This window comes from Thermobia domestica, chromosome 14, assembly GCF_964235325.1.
Source record: "Thermobia domestica chromosome 14, izTheDome1.hap1.1, whole genome shotgun sequence".
NCBI classification, from domain to species: domain Eukaryota; kingdom Metazoa; phylum Arthropoda; class Insecta; order Zygentoma; family Lepismatidae; genus Thermobia; species Thermobia domestica.
The window spans coordinates 151047256-151074042 of NC_137467.1; the positions used below are offsets into that span (position 1 = coordinate 151047256).

Genomic DNA, 26787 nt, shown 5'->3' on the forward strand with positions numbered 1-26787 from the left:
TCCATGCAATTGTCACCGTTTGAAATAGCGTTGTCAGTCAGATACTTAGATAAATCCATTTTTGTTTTCTTCTACAGTTGGTTCAAAAGTCTTACAACGATGATTGTTTTACCAGGTGAAGGATAATCAATATCGAAAAGATACACTGAAATACCTTTTGCATCCCAAAAAATTGAAGCCATAATTTTTCCGGCAGACTCCACACACATAACTTTTTTAAGGGAATCGGATGTTTCCCTTGTACGTAGTATTTTACCCTTGTTTAAGGAATCTGAATGGTGTTCTAAGCTAAGTCGAGGGTGCTAAATTCGAAAATGAAATTAGTTTTTTGTCTATCGCGCTCAGTTTTCTTGTGGCATGCTACCACCTCCTTATTGGAATCTTTGAAAATCGGTGAAAACGCTGCATATGGTATATTCTACCATGCCTGAATTTAAGTAACTTGCAGATTTATTGATTGAAATAAACTTGAGAGAAAGTGAGATAAAATCGAGGAAAGTGCAAGGAATTCCGGTGCATTCTCCCTGAGGTCAAGGAACATACTCCAGGAAGTGAGTTATATTCAATCATATAGAATTGCGTTGTGATTCTTGCCACCTGTGTCGCAGCATTGTGAGTTCTGATAGAGTGGGAAGTGGTTGCATGTTCTAGGTTTGTGAACTTCGAGTGTTGTAGTTATTCAAAAGAAGAAAATATCTGTATCAATAGTGCAAATTCTTTCTGTTGCATATGTGGAGAGGTGACTCTCAAGTCGCAAAAACGACAGTTGACCCCGCTTGTAAAGAAGTGCTATGAACTTTATTTCGGGTACAAGATTGGTGACCAAGACAAGAAATGGGCCACCCGCGTATGCTGCTTGACTCCTGACAGGCTGGGCAAAAGGTTCATGACATATACCGTTCGTTGTTCCCATGATTTGGCGGTACCCAATGGATCACACAACAGACTGTTATTTTTGTCTAACAAAAATAGCTGGAATCACGTCGAAAACAAAGGAGAGTGTGCAATACCCGAATTTACCATCTGCTATGAGACCTGTATGCCACAGTGAGGAATTACCGGTACCAGTGCCTCCAGAAAATGTAATAGTAAGTGACGATGAATCTGGTAACGAGCATGAAGAAGGTTCAGAAGATGGGGGATTCACTCATACCGACCCAACATTTGAATTGCCCTGTGAATCAAATACCTCACATTTTGACACAAGGTGATCTTAGTTATCTTGTTTGCGATTTAAATTTGTCTAAGCAGCAATCTGAGCTTTTAGCTTCGCGATTGAAAGGATGGAATCTTCTTTCTTCCAGTGCAAAAGTAAGTGTTTTTCGTGACCGCCATTCTGTTTTTTCTGAATATTTCTCGAAGGAAGGTGACGTGATTTTTTGTAACAATATCGAATCCGTTATGGAGACTCTTGGCCATGTATACAGTGTAAATGAGTGGCGCCTGTTCATAGATTCCAGTAAATTGAGTATCAACGCAGTTCCACTCCACAATGGAAACTTCCCTTTTGTTCCGATTGCTCACGCAGTTAACCTTAAGGAGACTTATGAGACTTTTAAACTGCTTCTCACTCTTATCCAATATGACAAATACAAATGGAATATCTAGAAATCTAAAGGTAATTGCTATTCTACTTGGCATGCAGCCGGGGTACCCAAAGTACTACTGCTTTCTATGCGAGTGGGACAGCAGGGACAGATAAAAAATAGCTATTGTGGAAAAAATGGCCTGCTTGCAGTGCTGGTCATATAAATGTGGCGAACAGTCCTCTTGTTGACCCTAAAAATGTGTATTTACCTCCACTGGACATTAAATTGGGACTTATTAAAAACTTTGTTAAAGGTATGGACCAAACATCACGTGCATTCATGTACTTGTGACAGAAGTTCCCAAAGTTCAGTGATGCTAAAATAAAGGAAGGAATATTTGTAGGACCGTAAATTTTGGAATTAATGAATGATGAGAATTTTGTTGACTTGATGAGTGATGTTGAGAAAATGGCATGGCTGTCCTTTGTAAGTGTGTACAAGAACTTTTTAGGCAACCATAAGGCAGAGAATTATGGCGATATTGTACACGAACTAGTGAGATCGTATCACCGTATGGGATGTAACATATCACTTAAACTGCATTTCCTGAACGACCATTTGGATTTCTTCCTGAATAACCTTGGTGGCATTAGTGACGAACATGGTGAACGCTTTCACCAGGATATTTCTCAAATGGAAAAGCGTTGTCAAGGGAAGTGAAGTGCATCAATGTTATTTGACTATTGCTGGATCTTACGATGGACTTTCCTGAGGTAAAGTTTCGCAGGAAATCGGCTGGAAAACATTTTTATGTAAGTTTCTTAATTTTTGCCCATTTCTATGCTGCTCATTTCTGTGTGTACTAATACCGATTTGTAAAAACTTTATGTAAGAACTATTGTTGCGAGACCATGTCTTCATGGCAAATACCTATAATACGTAAGCTGTCATAGGCATGCACAAAAATCACTTGTGTCATGTGTGTGTGTGTTATACCTCCACGTCCAAGGGTTGGTGGTGGAAAGAGGAACACCAAATTTCACATCAGTCAGGTAATATGGGTGTGCGTGTTAAAAAAAAAAAAAAATACACGTTTTATCTATCACCTTATCTGGAATGAACCATAGTGTTGTCATTTGTGAGTCAAAAGAAAGTCACAAGAAAGAAATAATAGGAACGTTTTTTGGAAACAAGATGGAGATGTGGCTCTGTGGATCTAATTACTTTTAGCAGAATGAATCGAGTGAACATAGTCTAGTGGTTACCGTTCATACTTCGCAGTTGGAAATCGCGGCTTCAAATTTGATGCCGAACTATCCTTACTGAACTTTTTCCAGGGTTATCTTTCATTTCCGGCATAGTGTCTTTAGACATAAGTCTTTGCGACTTCTTTCCACTTCCTTTTTCATTGTTGTTAATTGTTAATTATTCCATTGTAAATTGACCGCAGGTTTTACCTAAGTGTTTGTTAGTGGAAAAGTTCTTAGAACCGAAGAAACTTGGAAATGAAATTTCGTGTGATTAAAAAATAATCTTAACTTTCTGACTGTAATCTTTCCTTTGCAGTTCTTATGAGGTCTACTGAAGGTGTCATAAGATTCGATAAAAAGAAATGGGATGCTGAGCTGTCACCCTTCTTAAATTTATGGAAGAAACTTAATCCGGTAAGATACGAAATATTATTTACATAAGTGGTCAATAATGAAAGAATGATGGAATTTTGGCTAGAATGTAGAGAATTGATGTTGTAGCTAGATAACAAGCAAGACATACTTTTCATGATTTTTTTGTCTTTGCGTGCTGCACAACTCCTACATTGCTATTTTAAGAATTGTTCGATTTCCGGTGGAAGAGTATTGAACGCATTACGGTGGATGGGATTCCATTTTAATTTATAGGTTTACGTCTCACAAAATCTCTTCCCTGAAAAGGGACATTAAACTTCAATAAACAAACAAAGTGTCAATGAAAATTGTACAGTCAAACTATAAAAGAGTAAATTTGGAGCCAGAATGGTAAATTTCAAGGGAAGAATGGTAAATTTTGTGCCAAAATGTTAAATTTGGAGGAAAGAATGGTAAATTTGGTGCCAGAATGGTAAATTTCAAGGAAAGAATGGTAAATATTAGGAAAAGAATGATAGATTTGGGATGGAGAATGGTAATTTTTGGGAACAGAATGATAACATTTTGGGGAATGGTAAGATTGGGGAAAGAGAATGAGCACCCCTAACTGACATCATAACTCAAGTATCACAAACTTAAAACCTTGTAGACCTCTTTTTAATCATTAGATATGATTCAATTGAGTGCTGTGTTAATAAAGAATACTATAGTCATCATTATATACTGATCTGACTAATTAAACCTAATCATAAAATTCTTGCATATCTTATTACAGGATTCGTCTCTGATCAAAAAGAAAATTCACCCTCCGAATGAAGAGAAGTCGGGACCTGTGGTGGCATTTGTTGAATTGGAATATTATAACGCAGTATTACTTGTGCAGCATGTTCACAGATCTCTAGCCGCATTAAGTAAAGTGATTCGAGGAACATGGCTTCCCAATGCAGATACGGTTAAGTTAGCCGAGGCCCTTATGCATAATGAGGTAAGTGCGTTTTACTTACTGTACAATATAGGTCATTGCACTTTAAAATTATGCTTGAAATAATTGTATGAAGTACGCAAGAATTTGATCTAATGTTTCACATTTCTTCAATCACTCTTTCCGGAAACGAAGATCCACAACGACGAATCTCTTTGTGGTCCGCGGGTATCCGTGAGCCACACCCGCTCGCTTCCATGTTCATGCCCGTTGTCTTATTAAATCTTCGAAGCGTCCGAGTTGTAAAAATTATGTCTTGTCACTCAGTAGTTGAATATTAATGTCTGCTGTGTGTCGTCGAGTTTGCTTGAACATAATCTTTCCACTTATCGATCCCATGTCATGCCCAGCACGGAAATTTCTACGATAATCTTTAAAACAAACCAGTTGAGAATGTTTCAAGAGCATTACCAGAACGAACTTAAAAAGAATTAACTTCTACAGGCTTTATACCAATTGTTCTGTGTACTTTATACTCGTTAAACGATTCTTGTAATATATCTATCCATTTAGAATTTCCTTGAGTACTAAATTTTTTCCTCGTGTTTTGTTTAAGAGTTCTGTTAAAACGTTTTACGATATGTTGTTTTACGAAGACACATGCTCAAAATGGAAGGCTCTAAATTGAAAAATTGGCAAAACATCATCTCTCTATGACTTACGATTCCCGAGATATGGCTCCTTAAATCTCCCGAAATCCAAACTTTTTTGGCCAATATCTCGGGAACGGTAAGTGTGACACGAAAAATTCCATGACTTCTTTAAGATAGTTTTTCACGCTGTATCAAATGGAGGGCTCAAAATTGAAAAACTAGCTAATAACGGACACACACACTCACATACACAGACAGACATGGAGAATTCAGTGACGAACTTCTTAAGTTCGTTGACAAGCAGGGTTACCATGAAAGGAAGTACTCTCAGAAGTAATAGAATTGGTATCAGAATTATTCAATTTGTAGTGATTATAGACTATTCATATAACATTTAGTAAAGTACGTGTCAAAATCGTAAGATATCTCTGGAATTTTGTCCTTCTTAACTTAATCACTCAAGTAATTAATTTAGAAGATAATTGATATAAATTTAAAATATGAAATTATTTCCTTGAAACTGTTTTGATATTTAAAATATTTTCAAATTTATTCATTTTGTTAGATTTGGCTATACAATCGTATTCACAAATCATCATATTCCCACAGTCTGCCTGTATTGGCTAAAGAGATTTCGTTAACGGCTCTTCAGAATTCAAGGGAAATTTACGTTAGTCAGTATAGAAAACAAGTCTTAGTTTACATGTTTGTTACTTTATCAAAATTATACCTCAGTTTTACGTAGCATTAATATCTTGCTATTCTCCCTGTTAATAATTGCCTGAATAGTAAAATGATAGGCTACAATTAACTTTACATCAAAGGAGGTCTAGAATTTATATTATGTGTCTTGTCTAGAGATGAAAAAAAAAAAAAAAAAACGGCTTTTTTGAATCGATGGTTTTTTTTCCCATAAAAAGCCGGCTTTTTTGGGGAAAAAACGAGAATTTTGGAAATTTTGGCTTTTTTCATTTTCATGATTTTTCTATCCAAATAGCTTTCTTATAGCATATTCGATAGTTAGATAAGAATTCCATGACCTAAATGCCATATTTAGCTCTGTAATTCACCATCAAGATGGATGGAGCACATGTTTTACGAATTAAAGCTAACATGAAGAATGTAGTATTTGAGGGCAATTTTACAAGCTATTTAACTTTATTTTATCTTTTGAGTTATAGACATTTTTTTCTTCTCTAGATCATTTTAGTTTGTCATCCGTGTTTCATTTCTAAGTGCTTAGTACTCTAGCTTCTAGCACAAATGTTAAACTTACGTTTTTCTATATATCCGTCAAAGCATACGTTTTTCAATATGTCCGTCAAACCATACTTCCACATTTCTGTTATACTGTAGTTGTGCAATGATTTAGCAATAATTTTCCGGATACAACCGTGAATACCAATTTATACAAATAATCAGTAGCGGATTTAGAAAAGTACTTTGGGAGGGTTTCTCTGATTGTTTTGTTTTCTAAAAAGTCCTAATTTTATTTAAGAGGTGCTTGAAGTTTATGAGTACAAGCATAACTAATATTTCGTTTCGTTTATATGTTTAGCAATAATCTTCCGGATACAACCTTGAAGATCATTTTATACTGAGAATCAGTGACGAATTTAGAAAAGTATTTTGGGAGGGGTTTTCTTACTACTAATGTTTAGTTTTTCTAAACATTCTTAATTTTTATTTGACGGGAGCTTAAAGTTTATGAGTAAAGGCATAACTAATAGATATTTCGTTCGTTTTAGACATTCCGCAACTTTGGGGAACAGGCTTCAGACCAAAAGACCGACCCTAACCTTCTCAAAACCGTCACTGCTGATAATTAGTAATAATAACGATTTAAAAACAATAAGAAAGGAAGTTGGCCAACTCCTACACTCCTAGTCGGCCAGTACACGCACTATTTATACATTCACAGATGGAATGAAGGAAAGCTTTGTCAGAATGGTCGAATGCTGGGTTGAATCCCGGACTTCCCGATAGAAGCGCAAAAGCCAACCACTCAGTCATGTTTGTTGTGCAGTTGTATTTAGCTTAACTTAAATGTATTCCGTAGTCCTTTTTTTTTGGGGGGGGGGTGTTCCGTAGTGATATGTTGAATCCCTCTTGTTAAAAATTCAGAAAACTTGAGGACTGGGTAAACTGTGATGGTGGTCAAGGGCGCCCATGTTGTGGTTTCCAAGGGGGGGGGGGGGGGCAGGTATAAGCGACGTTTCAAAAATAGTTTCAAATTTTGCTGTAACTAATGTAAAAATTCTATTGGATTTTCGATATTCTGAAGTACATTTTCCTCTAGGGGGGTGAGCGCTCCCTTGCCCCCCTGATGGGAGCCCTTGATGGTGGTTATAAAAAATTTAACTGTAGAATTTAAAGAATATACAGAACCAAAAGTTCCAGATGTGCAACCTTTAATTGTATCACATAAATCTAAGTATTTCTCGTATTTTAATTTCATTTTGTTTCAAAAAGAGGGTATGGAATATTTTGAAGCAAAAATACTACATACAATTTTGCTAGTTATTTGTATATTTTTTTAAAAGAAGTTTTTACTTTTAGGGTTGGCTCGTTTACACCAGCTGTTTTTTTTTTTAATTGGTTTAAACCCCCCCAAAAAAAATAAATAAAAAGAACAAAAATGCGAATCGTGTAAACTTCATGGTGACGTTTCCACATGTCAAACCATCTGCATTAGTCTTATTTCCTTTTCACCTTTTAATCAAGGTGTTCCATGTTCAATTTTCGGTCGAACCACAACCCTTCTTTCATGTGTAAACCAAGTAGCGGTTCGGATGTCACTATAAGCGAAAGTCTTCTCTTTGATAACCTCGGTATTACGTAAGGATGTTAAGCCTAAACATACGAAACGAAACCAAATTATATATTTCTGCATGCCTGTTGTTTTATAAAGAAGCCAAGGTTGCTTAAATATATTGATTGAAATTGGTAAAATTTATCGATTGCCTACGTAGCTTCCAACATTAGCTTGGATTGGACTTTCAATGATATGTACATACTAAATTTGTAATTTAATACCTCAATTTAGCGTACTGATTATAATACATTGACCTTTAAATTTTACATGGAAAGCAATAACAGGATTTTCCCGTTATTGTTTTACATTTAAAATAATGACGGGATTTTCCAGATGGCTAGGGCAGGAGTTTCTCAATTTAAGAAACTTACTGACCGGACTTCTTTAAGCTTATGGGACCTCTTCCAGCATAACCCCGTTGTTGCATAATAACACCAAGGCGAAACAAACTTATTTCTGTGAATATGTAATATAAATACATAAAATAAAATATCTAAATCAAAAAACCTGGTTTAAACCCCAAAAAAGCCTGGTTTAAACTGCCCCCCAAAACAGGTTTTTGGCATTTTCAGAAACAACCATGGTTCTTGCCAACTCTGCTTACTTTTGTATATAGGAGGTTATTTATTTTTTTTTTATTATATACATTGGTTAATCCTTTGGAATTTATAATGTAAAAATGTTGGAGTAAAATTGTTTAAAATATCTTTTCGAAATTCATGGTTTATTTTCGAGGTTTTATATTATTATCGGCATCAACCACTAATTAAATGACTTTTTGTGTTATAGAGAAGCAAAACAAAGTCTGCTTTATCCATTTAAAGCATAATTTTGAAAAAAGCCCAAAATTTCCCAAGCAAAAAAGCGAAGCAGAAAAAACCGTTTTTTTTTTTCAAAAAAGCCGGTTTTTTTTCCGAGCCCTTGCATCTCTAGTCTTGTCTCAAGCCCTCTTTTTTTTTTTCACATTCAGGCAAGTTTTTATTTTGATCATTTTATTCGATTCAGTGATTTGGATCGTTTAGTTCCGGTTTTGAGAAAATATATCTTGTAGATTCGTTACCGGTATTAAAGTCACGTGGTGACTTTAATGTGTAGGTAAAGTTAGTTAGGTTAGGTGAGGAGCTGCTTCCTAGTAATATGTGGGGCCGCGGTGAATAAGTGGCAGAGCATTCACCTCTGGTGCATGGGATCTCTGGTTCGATCCCAGCTCGCGCCAAGTGAACTTTGTGGTGGACAAGCACCGTGTGCGTGGGTTTCCTAGGGGTTCTCCCGTTTCCTTCCACTTTCATCATTCCACCACTTTATTCATTTCTCATCATCACCGTCTCCTTTAGCTTACCCGGCGTAAACGTGGGACGTAAAACTCAGATTTTATTTCCTAGTAGTATTTAATGGATTGTTCCGAGGAACTAGTTCCCTACGAATCGATTAATTGAACGATTCATTGAATGAAATTACCAAAGTAATAACTTGCCCACATTCATCCCCTACCTGATTCATTATTATAAAAAGTTTTCATAACTGTTTCGTAGCTGCTCTGTTATTAATGTAATCAAATTCATACTTTCTTTGCTTATTCTAGTTTAATTTACTTTAATTTCCACTCATAATATATTCATTTTTACGTACATATTAATTTTTATTTAAAAAAAAAAAAAACTTTATAGTATTTCCTATTAATTTATCGACGTGAAATTCAGCAAAGCTATCCTGAACAACAACAATTAAAAGATCAATCGTTCATAAAATTGTCATTTGACAGGTGTTTTATTGTAATGCAGGAAAACAAGAATTGTAGGAATGCTTAAAAAAAAAAAAAAAAAATCAGAAGATTGCGATCTTAACCAATAATTAATTTTTGGATCAGGGCCCACGAAATTTTTGAACGGCTCCTAAATCGAGTTTTCGTATTTTTTTTTACGGAATAAGCATATCACACTGAGTTAAGTGATAGTTTCGGTTTGGCTTCACCATATGTAGTTCTCCAGACATAAAAAAATGTATATTGAATCTTTTGATGCATTTCTGGATAAAGGGCCATTAAATTTTTAAATGGTTCTTAAATCGAGTTTTTTTTTTTTTTTTTTTTTTTTTTTTTTTTTTTTTTTTTTTTTTTTACGGAATAAGCACATAATACCAAGTTAAGTGATAGTTTGAGTTTGTCTACACTATATGTAGTTTTCCAGATATAAGGCGTACAAGAAAATTTTTGATTGAAACATATTGGAGTTTTTGGATTAGGTGCTACAAAATTTTTGAACGGACCCCAAATCGAGTTTTCGTATTTTCTACGGAATAAACACATCATACTATTTGTAGTTCTCGAGATATAAGGCCTACAAGATAATTTTTGATGAAATATAACGGATCTTTTGATCCAGTAACTTAATTGCTAAAGTACAGGAAGGAAGTTTTCATCGTAAGTCTTATTAACTATGATTGGTAACAGTAATCTTGTGCACTACATTTAGCTATTGAATCGGAATCAAATTTAAATGTGCATATCTTATCATTAACTTCATTTCGCAAAACAATAAAGTAATAAAATTCAGCTTATGTATAATCAAGATAGCTTTCATGACTTAGACAACATTTTAAATGTAGGTTACTTGATAAGTCATGGTGTGAAGTTTGAAACTTAGAGGACATTTCTTCTTTTTTAGTGGCACATGTCGAAATTAATGAGCAAGATCCTCAAAACTATGATTCACTTCATTAAATTGGTCTAAATTCCAAAAGCGATTAATGTTTAATCAGTTATTTGGGCAAAAGTATATAAACACAGGCAATATTAGTAATTTAAACTTAGGAAATTACATGAAGTTAAGTAAGAAATTTGAAATATTACCCTTTTTATGCTTTCTTAATTACTATTCAGATTATTACATTCAGAGTTATTGGTTTTAAATTATGAACAAAATAAGTTCCACATTTCTTTCACAAATTGTGTTTTTCAGAATTCTAAGTTCAATAATAATCTGTCACCTAGCAACCTATGACTCACACGTATAAATAAAAAATAGTTTGTATGCTGTTGCTCGGAATTCCGTAATAAGTGAAACTCAGTTGAAATAAATTTATACAAAATTGAATTGACATAGGAAACAAATAACGTTACAAATTAACTAATAGTAAATAACATAACAACAACAACTGTAACTTGACAAAAAAAAAAAAAAACAGTAAATTAATTTACATATAACTTAACGTATAACAGTTTAACAACCAGTTGTAATTACTTCGTGTAACGTAGTGACATTACACACTAAAACAATGGCCATAATACTACTTCTAGTGTGCCTGCGTTACCAGAAGATAGGGCTCTGGAAACTAACCCTACAGAGATAGCCAACACATTGTTGGTCGACACTTTTTCTCTCACTCTGCACATTATTCTGACAAGTGAGTTTAATTGCTTTTGTATCCGTATCGAACGGAACCCGTTAAATATCCGTAGCGCTTATGATGTGAACTATAACGTTTTTTTCACATATTACGGATTTAGAGTAGAATAGGGTATTTTATTGTTAAGTTTACAAGTAATAGACAAGATCCAATTAGTATATAAATATAAATAAGGTTATTGATCAGTAATAATAATCAATCATAATACATGAAATTCAGTGATGGTTAATGTAATAACAAAATATAGTAAACTTCGTAATAATAAAGTAATTAAAATAAAATAATATGATAAAAATTACAACATACTTTCAGCATATATTCAATGAACTCTTTATTGGTATAAAATGGTTCAAAATTAACCAATTATATAACTTCTTTGAAAGCTTTTAATGGCAAATGCTGTATGGAGGTTGTTAGATTATAAAACAACTTCAGTCCTACAATCAAATAACTGTTTCTTACTTTGGTTAATCTACTAAAGAATACATCAATTTTCTTACACCATCTAGTATTATATGTATGTACCTCCTCCCTGATTGTCATATTTGTAAGGTTTTGCTTTTCACGTGACTACTATTACTCCAAAGCAAAACTAGATATCCAACTGCGAAATATGAATATAAATTTGTCATGCATTCATGAAAAACTTACAACGATAACGTTGTATGTAATATTAACAATCTGTGCCAATTTACAGAAAGGGATCAGAGGCGAATTATTTGAGCAGTATTATGTATAAAGAAAAGAAAGACATATAGAGATTTCGAGACATTATTTTTTGTAATCGGTAACTAAAATAAGAGAGTGGTTACTATAGCAACGTCGTAAATAAATGTACATGTACGTAGACATCTTGTCGAGAAAATAAGTGTGTGTATAAAGGTGTAGACATCTTGTTGTATATGCAGAAAGTTGATTATGTACGCTTCTCATGGTTAAGTATTAAAAACCAGCTAAGAAAGTGTTAAAACGTTTGAATTATTTTGAAGATTACTAAAAACGAACCAGGACAGACCCCTTACAAACTGTTATTTAGACTTTTTAATAAGCAAAGCACTCGGAAAAGTTTTGTACATACATACTTGACATGTTGTTCTCATGTCAGTTGACTGTCTAAATATATGCCAAAAATTTTAACTTCATTATTTCTATATTTTTGTTTCGTATCGTTAAAATGATTAACGCTAAAACCTACTCCTTTTGTTTTGTCTCGATCGGATACTCCATTTGTTTTAAACCATGTTGCTGCTTCCATTAATGCACTTTCAGCTTCTGTATACACTTCTTCAAAACCTGTATTCTTATTAGTAGTGTAGTATCATCTGCATATAAAATTGATATAGTATTAGTATTAAGAGGTAAATCGTTTATCATTACTAAAAAGATTGGACACCCAAGACAGAACCTTGCGGACCCCCATATTTTACTTCCAGATGTTTGAATTTGTGCTGTTTACGCTCTTCTAAATATGATTTAATAAAGGTCACACTATTGATATGGAAACCATGCTATATTATAAAGGTAACCAAGAAAGTTCTGTCGCTTTTTCAGCCACCACCTTCGAATATCGATATGTCATCTAAGACGTACCTGCAAAATCAAAAATAGTCCCATCAGCATCGACGACCTTCCGTCAACGTTCTGGAAGGCCATGGATTCTATCGCAGTAGAACTTGGTGGGCTGTGAAGCGAAGAAAGTATCAAGTGCACTTTACACTTCTAACAGGGATTTGAGCTCTAAGGTGATTATCCAAGGAATGTAACCATGGGCGGAGTTATGGGGGGCATTGCCCCCCAACTTTTTCACAAAAGATAAAAATGCCAACTACAAGATGGCCACCTACCAAGACCTCCGAGACCGACCAAAAGGTCTTCTCGCCCTCCCCTCAGCAGACAGTTCCTAGCTCCGCCTATGAATGGAACAGATGACAATCGAACGGTGCAATGTCCGGGGAGTATGGCAGATGCAATAGTGTTTTCCATCCAAGGCGTAGAATGCTGTCCAAGGTCATCCTAGCCACGTGGGGCTTAGTGTTGTCATATAACAGGAGGAGCTCTTTGCGATTCAGAAGTGTTGGCTCCAGAGTTTTGAGTTTTTGTTGAACACGGCTCAACTGCTGACCGTACATAGTTGCATTGGTGCTCTGACCAGCTGGTGGCAGTTCCCGATGCACGACTCCGCGAGCAGTCCACTAAGCACACAGGAAGATCTGGTGTAGTGCTGGTTTCGGCTGTTTTGGAACCGGTTCATGGGATAATAACCAATGATGACAGCGCCGTGGAGCTCCGTACAGGACCTACTTCTCATCACATGTCAACACCCTGTCCAGAAATGGCTCCTTCCTCAGACGAGACTGCAAAGAAACACAGGTGTCTGCTCACGTTACCTCCTGGCCGGAGTCAAATCATGTGGGACCCATCTTGTAGTGCTTCTTAAGTTGATGAAGGTGTTGTCGAATGGTTTTTCCACTTACACTGAATTGTAGTCCCAGTTCTTCACATGTCTGGCCACTGTTCGCCTCAATTGCTGCCTGAAGATCTTCATTTTGTACATGTTTTGGTCTTCCGGCACATGGTGTGTCTTCGAGTGTTTCATCACCGTCCTTAAACTTGTTAAACTACCGCTGGACTGTCTGTGTAGTCACGACACTCTCACCAAAGGTCTGGAATATCTTCTGCCTCGCTGCAGCGGCGTTTGACCCCAATTTGAACTCATACAGCATACACGCCCTTCTGACTTTCTGTGGAGGTCCCATGTTCACTCTGTCCATACGCAAGTACACGGTGTAACTGAACTGTCACTACCATGTAGTATGTTGAATATACCCACACCAACAACCGACCTTCGCCTTATCTCCATTCGCATTCAACTCACGGTGTGAGGGCCAATTCAACACATACCTCCACAAAAACCAACAGAACTTTCTTGGTTACCTTTATATTTATTAGCGACTCAGCTGTACAAATAGTGGATTTTTCAGGTCTAAATTCATAATGAGCCTGCAGAAGTACATTTTGCTGAGTCAAATATTTATATGCTTGATTTCTTACAATAATTTTTTATAGTTCTTATATATTATGTGGTCTTATGTTTTTGTACTGTTTTACTGTTGCCCATTTGTCAATTGCGTTATGTATTGCACTTTCTAAAGTCAGAAGTACAATTTTCTTTCTGCGCGTTATATATATGTAATATAAAGCACACCTTCATCTATTACCGGTTTTTCCAAACCTCAATAGTATCGATTCTACTAAAAAATTATAAACATTAATTTTACTCAGATATACTCTTCGTTTCATCAACAGCAGTTCATATAAACTTCTTACTTCATATAATGACTACTAAATGTACAGGCACTTGTTAAATCCGTCATATTTATAAAACATTCCTTGACTATTTGACTTTTTCTTTGGGGGGGGGGGGTGTAAAGTTACATATTATGTACTGAAGCTAAGGTAGACAGTGATAATGAGATGGCTGATAATGGTAAAATGATGGAGGGGGAGCAAACGAGAGAATCAGGGAAAATTCACTCTCACATTGTTTGTCCACCATAAAGTTCACTTGGCGTGAACTGGGATTGAACCAGGGACCTCACGGACCAGAGATAAACACGCTGCTACTGAGCCATCACGACCTCATTCCTTGATTTGACTTAAAAGTCTTCCTACGTTATCCTTGGTAACATTATACAGAAATGTAATGTTAGTTTTCAATGGCATACTATAAATTTAGCATTTTCCCCAAACCTTCTATTTCTATAGGATATGATAATATTTCAGTGAATACTGTTGGAGAATTCCTCGCGAACATCACAAACAATGTATGCAACTACTGTAAACCTCGCGTATTGAATACTGTTTCATAGTAGAAGAAGATGGAATGCACATCTACACAAACACTGCAAGTAGCTGGGCACATTTTGTTCTGGGATAAGTAAGAACATTTTTATTCTTGTAAAAAGAATATTATATTCCTTTTAATTGGTTAATTCAACAACAATTGACATTTTCGTTACTTAGCAGATAAACAATGTATTACCTAAACGATAGGACTTTCTAACTGACATGATTTTCCGTATTAAATTATATTTGCTTTCTTTTGTTTTTCCAAGACTCCAGCAATTTGGCAGAAGAAATGGGAAGGACCAGAAGAACCTATGCATTATTTAAGGACCATCATTACTCGAACGCACGCTACAGAGAAATGGGTGGGAAAAGCTCAGCAGGGTTCTCTTTTGAGGGAGCCACTAGACTTGGCGGACTTGTTTCATCCTGATACTTTCCTTTGTGCACTCAAACAGCAAACTGCAAGGTTAGTTTCAATATTTTCTGAATGATAATTAAGGTTCCCTTTCTTGGGCTTTGATATTATCTCCATAAAGTGTTACGTTGTACTCTGAAGTGATGACCACGATCTGTGTCTGACTTCATGTTTAACATCTCAGTACGAACTACTTATGTGGTTCTTATTTATTTATTTATACATATTTCTGTTTATTATTGGCATCTATGGCCCTAAGCCTGCCACATATGAGGGATGATGTCCCTCGTCGAGCATACTATTTGGGGAAGCGGTCTGGGATGTGCATAGTTGGATTAAAATAACCTGAATATTACTTATAATTTTAACAATCCTAAAATTCATTCTTACCCAAATATCTCACCCTCTGTCCATAGGTCTATTTTCCTGGTAAGAATAAGGAAAACTCTGGAAAAATTCATTCAGGATGTTTGGCCTGGCCTTTTGGACCGATTGCCCTTACCAGGAACCGAATCCGGGACCGCTCGCACCGAAGGCGAAATCGTCAGCGACTACGCTACACCAGGCCACAACCTATCTACGAAGTAACAACGTCCTGTTCTTCACATGCTCCGACACCATTACGTCGTAGTGGCTTTCGCATAGAATATTTTCAGTGAAATTATAAGCATTTGAAAGAGGAAATGTGAGTGAAAGGTATATAGTTTGTTTCTTCAACTGAAGTGCAGCTCGTATATAAAGCATGCCTCCTTCTAGGAGTGGCGAATCGTGCCATAAATAACTCATTGTCCGCAAGAACTTGTGGAAAACATCCCGGATAACTAAATGGCCAACTAGATCCATCATTTCAAACTATTGACAGCTGCTTGACAAATCCACGTGGATTCTTAGTTTCCAGAGTTCCGTTGTAAAATTCAGCATGGGAACTTCAAAGACATTTGTCGAACTGCACTCCAATTGAGAAAGCACACTATACAAACTTTTAATACGATCAATCCTCGTCCGGTCAAGCAGTGATTAATCCCCCCTTTAACCCGAAACTGAGGGGTTAATTTATATGCTGATTTTGACGACTCCGAGCAAATCATTTAAAAATAATTATACATTTATACTTACTTTTACACATGAACTAAACTATTCAATGTACTGAAACGAAAATATAATTATCCCATCGATGCGTACCCTTGTACACGTGTAACACAGTTCACTACAGCTGTACAAAAGTAAATAGAACTTAATATCCCATAACAATGTGTATTTATGTACGAGTAACTATTAAGTTTTTATACTACGACTTGCTAAAAAGAAAGTCGTAACAGAATTTTTTTTTATTCAAGTTTTTTTTTTTCAAAACTTTTTTGACTTCGGGGAACACTTACAGCGAATCACTAACAGGTAACAATTCCAAGTTCCTAATGTGTTTATAACAGTTAGTATCGGCAGAAGGATTTGGGGATTTAAAAAGATAAAATAAGTGTTAAAACATGTTGAATTTATGATAGTAAATTATGGTTATGAGAAATTTGGACACTATAAATTCTATATTTTATTTTTATAATAATATTTCTTGATTCTCGTGAGTGGCGTTATGATCTCCGACAAAATAGAAATATTAATAATCCTTCCAAGCTACCCCACATTTTACTTTCGAAGGAATTTATATTTGAAAGATTCTAGTAGTCTAGAATAGGAAATAAAATAATGGAGTGAGTACACCATAATTACACAAACGAAATGAAAACAAATCATGTTAATTACTGACTTGTATTTCAGGGAATATCAACTCTCTCTTAATGAACTAAAACTTAGCAGCAGCTGGGCTCGTACAGGAATAGCAAAAGCAAAGTTGAGTGTACAGTTATCTTCGCTGCAGTTGGAAGGAGCTACTTTCGACGGTTTGAGTCTAGCAGCAAATACAAGAGATTCTCCTAGTATTTCTTCTGTTCCTTTGTGTACTGTAGCATGGATTCCTAAGGTGAGGTTTTATGTTGACTTGATTCCGTTTGCGTTAGGTATAAAATATTAATGACACTAAGAATAATATACAAAGAGCAGTGGTGCTATTCAGTCGGTTCGCTATAATCGGTTGTTAAAATATTTCGAGTTAGTAGAACCGTTTGTTATACCCAGACATAAAAACACACTCACGCATTTATATATATACCTAGCCAAAAGTGAAAGAAAAAAGCCAAACAAATTTGTAAAAACACCTTTGTACTTTCTCCGCTCGCTTGCATTGTTGTGACAGCAAACAACTTTGAATTGTTTCAATTCAATGGGCAGACAGAAATTTGAATATGAATTCCAGAATTTTGACCGGAATACTGCGATCTGTGAGTGTAATAAATGTGATACGTATCTAATGCCTATTACGTGTGCTACCTACTTGTTTTTTAATTGCTCCGATGTCTTTATTAGTTCCGGCGACATGCGCCTTCGAAGCAATGTGTACAAAATAGAACGGTCTTTTCATCGATAACTCGATCGATTGCTTGTTATGATTCTTAATATCATTTCTCAAAATATGACCCTTTCCTGGTGGAACACCCTATATATATATATATATATATATATATATATATATATATATATATATATATATATATATATATATATAGAATCGGTTGTTAATAAATTAGAATAGCACTACTGACAAGAAGTGGAAAAAGATGCACGCCTGGATCGAAAATCAAATCTAGGTCTTCGGCTTACTGTGCCATTTTGCTAATTATTACGCTACCCAATCCGCTTCCTGAACAGCCATATATCACTGTTGAACTCAGCGCTCAGTTAATGCCAGATGGACTGTATTGGATCTTGTTGTGCTTGTACAGCCAAGTGTCTACGTAACGGAATATCTCTGACTGTGGTAATACATTTGATTTTTTTTTTTCTTTTCTTAGATGTTTGGACCAGACGCTTATTGTGTAAGTGCACTAATATATCATGTTCGAAGATGATTGCATTTATATCCCATAGAAATAAATTTTGTAAGAAAGAAGTAAAAAGGCTAATACTCGCCGCAAGAAAAGCAGAATTTTCTTCTCCATGAAAGAAACGCTTTTGGAAGAACCTTCTTCCATCTTCAGCTTACTTAAAATTCAAAGAGGATTTAAAAACATAAAGGACGATATGGAAAGGCAACAAATGATTAAAAGGATTAAGGAATGTAAAACACAAATCTTCTGTCAATAATTAAGTACATGCGAATAGACACTCACTATCACTCTTCACTCTATTCACTTTATCAGTGAGTGTCTATTCGCATGTGTTTAATTTTTGACAAAAGATTTGTGTTTTACATTCCTTAATCCTTTTAACCATTTGTTGCCTTTCCACATTCTCCTTTATGTTTTTAAATCCTCTTTGAATTTTAAGTAAGCTGAAGATAAAAGAAGGTTCTTGCAAAAGCGCTTCTTACATGGAGAAGAAAACTCTGCTCTCTTTTGCGGTGAGTATTAGCCTTTTTTTGTTTGTTTCTTACTAAATATCATTCCTGCTCGCAATATTCTGATATAGAAATAAAGTTTCTTTATTACAGATTGTATGTACTAGGGGTTAGTTCCTCATACGCTTGAAAATTTGCACAGAAATTGGGAATTAAAAATAATAATAAACTGATCATTTATTTTGTAGCAACCTTAATTGTAATTGTAATAATAATAATAATAATAATAATAATAATAATTAAAGCCACCCACATTATGCTTTATTTTTCGTTTAATTATGCTTTATTATTAATTTCAATTTTTGTTTTACATTAATCGTGTATAATGTATAATATTTACTATACATTAAATATTCTAAATATCTTGATCTATTTATTAGTATTTTATGCAACCAGTTTCTTTCATATTTAACGAACTTTCTACTTAATGTACTGTCAAGAGATGCTTTACTCGAGTCAGTTTTTTTTATCACTTGTGTGCGCCTTAGAGGTGCATATGTACAGAAAGGGACAATAAAATATGCCACCAAAAAGTACAGAAAGTGCTCAAGAAGTTCAAGAGGTACACATAACAATATAGTGTGGAATTCTTCTGTACTATTCATTGTTGGCCGAAGTTTTTTTCATCTTCTCCTTGTTTCTTCTCTCCACATCAAAGGATTACACCAAAAAATTTACAGAAATAAAAATAAGCTTTTCATTGTTGCATTGTTATGTTCTCAATGATTTTGTATTGCAAATATTGGTTTTAAAAAATATTAATACAGTATGTTAAACTCGTAGTTAAAGAGATTTTTTTTTAGGAATTGTGCTATATATTTTAAATCATGCTTTATGCTTTATTTTCTAAAATTATGCTTTTAAAATTAGTTTGTTCTGGACCCTTAGACAACCACAACCATGTTTAAGGTACCAACCGTATGTGTAAACTGCTGTTATGCGTTTTATACTTTTGGGTTGCTCTAATAATAATAATAATAATAATAATAATAATAATAATAATAATAATAATAATAATAATAATAATAATAATAATAAGGAAGGTGTTTTAAACTCAGAATGAGATAATTGAAAGATACGGGAGGAAATTCTAAATTTTATATATAATACACTTTCCTTCTAATGGTGGAAAATCATGATGGAACATACGAAGTACTGGTTAGTTTTATCAATCGAAACACTTATACACTGTCTTGTTCTTTCCAAGTGTTGTAAGTTCAAATTGAGTAAACTACGAGGGGGTATCAAGAAGTTCGTGCAATCACTTAGAAGAAATCCACTCTGGAAAACTCTAACACCATGATAGTATTTGTCCTTCTCTACGTAGTCACTTGTGTAGCGACACATTTTTCCTAGCAGTTCTTTACTTTCCGTAAGCCCGTTTTGTAAAAGTATGCAGTTTGGCTTTGAAACCACAGTTCAACCTCAGAAATGATGTCATCCCTACTGTCAAAATGGCGTCCTCTGACTGGACCCTTTATTTCTGGCAAGAGAAAGATGTCACTTGATGCTAGGTCCGGTGAGTATGGGGGTGATGCAATATTTCGTATCCTAATTCCACTACCTTCATTATGGACGCATGGGCGGAATGAGCTGGTGCATTGTCTGCCAACAGCCGCATCCCCTTTTGTGACCAATCTACGATGTTCCTTCTTCAGTTCCTCTCGTAACTTAGTCAGGAGATGGAAATAATAGTGTAACAACAACGACTTACCTGTTGGGATCGTTATGAAAAGCACCCACGAGTTGCGGGATAACTTTGACAGATTTGATTGAAATGAAACACATAATTCTGATGATATTGAATGGTAGCTATAAGGGCGTAAGGAATAAGATGGTAGAGCAAAGAAATAGCAACTAATTTCGAACAGTCTCACCCCAAGCTGTCCAATCATCTCCCTCTTACTCATTGGTGATGACAGACGCTGTCCAAAGACTAGTAGTTCGAGACGTCTTGATGATATCCATGATGAAGACTTGTCCAACAACCATATCATCGAATGCAGGGTGACGTCGATGCGTTCTCTAGTGGTTGAGATCCAAAGACCACGATCAAACTTTCTCAGGTGTTTTTGTTTCGACTGTTGCTCTGGCATCATGAAGGAAGCGAAGGTGGTGACACTCACAAGGGGACATGCACATGGTCAATTACCAAATTAGCACAGCCAAAGTGCATATGTCCAATGTCGATGATACAACATAAAGCAGCTATACTTCCTACTAGGCTGCTAACATAGTAAGGATGACATAGACCAAAAGCAGGAAGAGAGCGACTTCCGAGACAAAGTACCTACTACTCAACAACAATACTTCCTTATTGTGTTAGTGTCTAACAGGTAAATGATCAGAGCAAGTGGTGATTCGATGTTGGTGCATGACAATGAGGGCTCAGTAAAAGCAAACTTGAGAAAGCATCTGATCTAAACAAATTTTAATTTCAAGCTAACACGTGTGAAACTTTAGTAATGAGTCGTAAGGGGAAAAAGGTAATGGGAAGTGCTATCATTATTTATTACAAATCATTTACAAATACAAGAACTTCCTTGTAGTAATGCAAACAGTAAGTAATTAGTTATTTTCTTGTTGTAAAATACGATATCAGCTGGCGATGTCGATGGTCGGTGTAAGTAACATTTAAAGGCGATAACTCCAACAGCGAAGCGTGTTAAGCTCTCAATGGATGACTGACTGGATTTTTTTTGTAAATGAAGTTGCCGGTTCTAAATTCGAATCCTGTAATAATAGTTTGCCCCTGTAGTAGGTAATCAATCATGATGACCCATTCACAGTCGCAGAAAACGGAAAGCATCACCTTGGTGTCAGACTTCGGCACTCGTGCCTTTTTAGGGGTGGGGAAGAATTGGCGTTTCCATTGTTTACTCATTTCCTTTGTTTCTGGTCGTAAAGATAAACCCAACTTTCATCCATTGTCACTAGTCTAACGAAAAAGTCCTCTTCATCTATCTCACAGCGATGCAACATATAATGCAGCGCCCTCGCGATATCTCTTGTGGAAAGGTATGAGCAGTCGTGGCACCTACTATGCTGTCACTTTCTGAAGATGCAGCTGGTTCTGAATGATATTCTAGGCAGACCTATTACGCACATAACACTTTGAATGGTTCTCCTCCTCTTTTCCATTATGATCTTCTCAACTTTCTCCGTTAAAGTGGCATCATCAGTGAAAGATGATCTTCCAGATCTAGAGGCGTCCAGTTCGCAGTGGTCATGTGTCCAGTTTAGAATTGCCGTTTCCACTTGGATACTATGTCACAGGATGGTCTTTCATCCCTATGGACTTCTTTCGTCTCTTCGTAGGTCTGCTTCGCTGATTTCCCATCAAGATGGAGGAACTTAATAACGCTCCATGCCTCAAGTTTATCTCGCACCTTCAGTGATTTACCTTTAAAAAATAAAAATAAATAAAAAAAAAAAAAAAAAACTCACCAGCCCAGAATTGATATGCTTAACATACAAGGACCTAACTATAAAATACATGTCCGAAGGGGTTCGTAATTCGTCACTTTCTAAGTGATTGCACGAACTTTTTACCTAGTATTTTCTGCATATGTGAAAATACCTTGAAAATACGGAAAGCAGTGGAGAGTTGAAGATTGCCATCTATTTAACGAAAAAAATCAAGATTCTTTAATTTTTGGCTTTTTATATTTATAACTGCATGCTTGTTCTGTTTGGTATAATGATTCACGTTGCAAGAACGTTTCTCTGTTTTTCAGTCTACTCAAGACGTTCATCAGCACGAAAAGACGATAACCCTTCCACTCTACTTCACAGCGGATCGCGAAAAAGTTGTTGCTAGTCTAGATGTCCCGTGCTCAGGAGATCAAGATAAATGGATACAGACAGGAGCAGCATTTTTTCTTAGGAATTAATTATGTTTTAGTATTTGCTTATAGCTACAGGGTAGGATATGAGACACTTCAAAGTGCTAAAAATTGTGTGATAATTCAGATTGAGGAATTAGATGAGTAAGTATAATGAAATTATATTATTGCCTTAAGATATATTTTGTCTATTCTGCATATTGTTAGTTGCGTTTGATCCTTTTAAGATTGTGTAGTACAAACATGTTCCTCTAATTAGAGAACTGTATAGAAATGGTTGATCATTTAGAAGAGTTATTTTACAATGGTGTCAATCTCTTTATGGAGAAGAGGCAGGAAAACAGTATTAGATTTAATGAAAAGGCGCCAAATATTGGCGTAATTTACGCTAATGCGATGTTTGTGTCATTGTTTATAATACAGTTGAGTGATAATCTAAGTCAATTGCACAATCTAACAAAGGTATATACCTATTCAAGTGCAGTAATTACCATTCCGTCCAATATTTGTAAGGTAATAAAATATTTTTTTTTCCTACGAACGCAAGAATTAAAGAGAGAAGTATTTTCGTAAGTATACACACAATGTAGTTTTTGAAGTTTCGTTTGATATAAAAATACTTAACGGTAGTATTAGTACATAAAACATATATAGTTGCTGAAGAATGTGGAATGCACATATTTTATGTAAATATATTTTTATTTATTTTTCGTGTTGGAGCATAATTTGGAATCTGAACGAGGTATAATAGAAGAAAGCATATACTTTATATTTGATGAAGATGACTGTCCACATGAAACAAAAATGACATGTTTATGTTTGTAATGAATAAGTGGGAGAAAAATAACTGATAAATTAGTCATGGCCATACCTCAAAATTATTGCTCAGAGATATGTGCCGTGCATTTCGATGTATAATTTGAAATTAATCTTTATTGTTCACTGTAGTCCTGCTTTCCAGTGGTTAGTATGTACAGGATGGCGCACGCATTGTCATACCATTTAACTGTTTACTGATTTAATTATATGAACTTTACAGTAAAATTACAAAATACTGTCGGTACATTTATTTGTGAACACTGAAGTGAAATTCAGCATTACCTTACATTGTACAGTTCCTAAAGTTTCTGGTATGTAAGAAATTTTATAATTAGTGAAATAGTATATAGTAGTACCAAAATTGTAGCCTGCATTAATAAATACAACTATCTAATCAAAGAATAAGGAGAAACCACGACCGCGTTTGACATCAGCAGCTCTCTGGTCACACTGCTACCAGCCACCCTCCCCCACCATGTCTTTTCCAGTCCTTACAATAACAACAAATAAGAACAATGACATGTCAGTTTGTGAGTTTGCTTAGAGTTGAATTTTCTCTCTTCTTTCCTGCAAAGAGTCTTTTCATGTCTAAAAACGCGTCATCTTCGGAAATGTAAATCAGTAACTTTAAAAATAAATGTATATAAGTTTTATATTATTCATGTAATGGTGATGAAAATATATTTATTTTTTTGCGGGATCACGGACCTTTCTTCGGTGAAAGCAGTAAGTGATGATGGAAAGTTCGGAAAGGAAAGGAGGGGCTAGCCGATTGCGATCTTATCTATTCGTGCGGCCAAGCTGCCCTCATTCTAGCTATGCATAGAGCCGAGACTTTCTACCTGTCAGTTTCACTCCTAATAAGAGTACACTGTTATGAATACTGTAAGACAAAATAAATTCATAAGAAACGTGTCTCACATCTTCCATATTTATTCCAACTTAAGTCATTTTTAACGATTTTTTTTAAAGGATAAGGCCGTTTTCTAATTTTTCTCTTTTTTTCCTTGCACAAATGTTTCGCCCCTGGACTCGTCTGCCCATTTATAAAAGCTAACTTGGGAAGAACTATAGAACTTAAACATTTTATAATTTGGCTACAATAAAAATGTAAAGCATTAATCATATCTTCCTTCCTTCTTGAAGAGAACGCAACAGATAACTCAAGACGAGAAAAAGTTATGCAGGAAATTATGTACAATTGGGTCATTAGCACACACACACAACAATCACGAAATTTTGTAAAGAGATTATGTAGCAAAAATGCTGCATTCACTGTTAATGCATGTAATTTACATTATTATTATTTCTTTTTACTTTTGTGTTTATATATAAATGGCGTGTCCACTTCACATGCATTGTAATACAGCACTAAACATACGAAAAAAGGACGAAAATAAATACAATACAATACAATCATTATTACATTACAGATATATCATTTCAGCATCAATGTTCGAACTGAGAGATTCACTGTCGGAGTTCGTGGAAAATCTTCTAGATGGCACCACAGATCGGATTAGACACAGCAGCAATGAGATATGCGCTGTTTATGAAATGGCAGAGAAGATGAGAGGTTGACTGGTAGCGAGAGGTAAAAATACGAAATTACTGGTTTTCTCTAAAATAAGGAGTGTTGTAGAGGATCTAAATACAGACGTAAATCTCTGATTTTGGTTCACTCAACGATGGAAAAAGAATATTTCATATACACTATGCTGTTTTCCTTTGTCGCAATCTGTACAATGTCCGTTTCGAGCAAAAAGAAAATTTATAGTTTTACAGCAGATTTGGACAAATGGCTAACTAGAAAACGCATCATCCTGCTAAGATCCGCAAACCTGAGAATATTAAAACGGTCAAATACTGTCCAAATCAAAAAGTGAAATGAGAATCTCAGAATTGTCTTTATTAATAAATCTGCAGTCTGATCTGATATTCACCGGTTTCCATATAAAGTTACCGAAAGATTTGTGTCGGAAAACAGTGTCGTACATTGGTTTTCGATTGTAAGAGTTACAAGGCAAAAGATAAACGTGTTTGCCATTTTCATTATTTAGTGGCAGTTTCCCAGGTTGTATTTAGTAATTATGTTCTACTCAATTCAAATAATTCGTCTATTAAAAAAATATGACATTTCGTAAGCCGTCCAATTACGTGTTTTATTTAATTTGTAATGGACATACTCCGAATTCCTGACAGCTTATACTTTTGACCATCTTTATTTTCTGTAGTTTTGATAGGTATAAAGTAAATATTTTAAAATCTTGTATAAACTGGAAGTCCTCTCTTTAGTGATAACATTATAAGGAGAATACTTTTTGCTCCTTGTTGGTTAATCTAATTTATTACTGTTTTTATCTAGTCATGTAACACTATGTACAATGCATTGAATTTAGTGATTTTTTTTTTGCATATTTTTGAGAGTAATTTAAAGAAGTGTCTTGTTAAATTATTATTTATTTTGTTATCATGATATCTGTTTTGAAATAAATCTTTGTATGCACGTGATAGACTGAGCATTTTTTTTCTAAATAAGATCATAATTAATAATTTAAATGTATATTCTGTCTCATATGGTTTCTGGATGTGTCTTGTAGTAGCCAGAACGATGACAATACTACTTTCTCTTATTAAGTGACTTTAAGCTTAATCGTTGATAATTTGGGGCAGCGGTGGCTCAGTGGTAGAGCGTTCACCTCTGGTGCTTGCGGACCTTGGTTAGATCCTGGCTCGCGCCAAGTGAACTTTATGGTGGGCAAACACCGTGTGTGTGGGTTTTCACGGATTTTTCCCGTTTCCTTCCATTTTCTTCATTCCATGATTGCATTTATTTCTCATCACCGTCTCCTTTCTAAGAAGAAATTGTATCATGAGGGACGTCCTAGAGGGTATGGTGGCTGGAAAGAGAGGGAGGGGGGAAGGAGACTACAATTAAAAAATGATATTAAAACAGGAAGATCATACTTGAAGATGAAGAGGTTAGCGGAGGACCGTGGAGCATGGAAGCTTCTCAGCTGCTGCAAGTGACCTGCTAGTAAGGGCAGAAAACCTATGATGATGACCGCCTCCTTTAGTCTAGCCGGCATAACCGTGTGGCGGAAAACTTAAAGATTTTTGTTGATTTTTTTTCTCAGATGAAGCTAATAACTTTTTCGCAATACATGCCAAAACTACCCCCAGAAGACACGGTGGCTCAGTGATAGAGCGCTTACCTCTAATGCGTGGGGTTCCTGGTTCGATTCCCGGCCAAGTAAATTTGTGGTGAACAACATCATGTCCGTAGGTTTTTCTCGGGGTACTTCCGTTTTCTTCCACATTTTCATTCCACCATTTTTTCCATCATCATCCACTTGCCTTAATCATCCGTTTCCCTTAGCCTAACAGGCATAATCGTGAGACATTTAAATGAAAGATTTTGTTCGTTTTCAAAATTACCCCCTGAATAAATAAATTTTGGAT

General features: G+C 35.3%; 1 protein-coding gene across 2 annotated transcripts in view; it reads left to right on the forward strand.

Annotated features, from left to right (window-relative positions):
• btv (dynein cytoplasmic heavy chain beethoven) overlaps window positions 1-25838 on the forward strand; it is a 437347-nt gene extending 411509 nt beyond the window's left edge. For both annotated transcript variants that reach the window (XM_081739028.1, XM_081739029.1), the window contains 5 exons: window positions 3096-3193; window positions 3930-4139; window positions 15065-15264; window positions 16987-17188; window positions 22399-25838. In XM_081739028.1, the coding sequence (XP_081595154.1) occupies window positions 3096-3193; window positions 3930-4139; window positions 15065-15264; window positions 16987-17188; window positions 22399-22554 (866 nt within the window). In that variant the 3' untranslated portion in view covers window positions 22555-25838. The remainder of the gene's footprint in view (window positions 1-3095; window positions 3194-3929; window positions 4140-15064; window positions 15265-16986; window positions 17189-22398) is intronic.
• The last annotated feature ends 949 nt before the right edge of the window (window positions 25839-26787 follow it).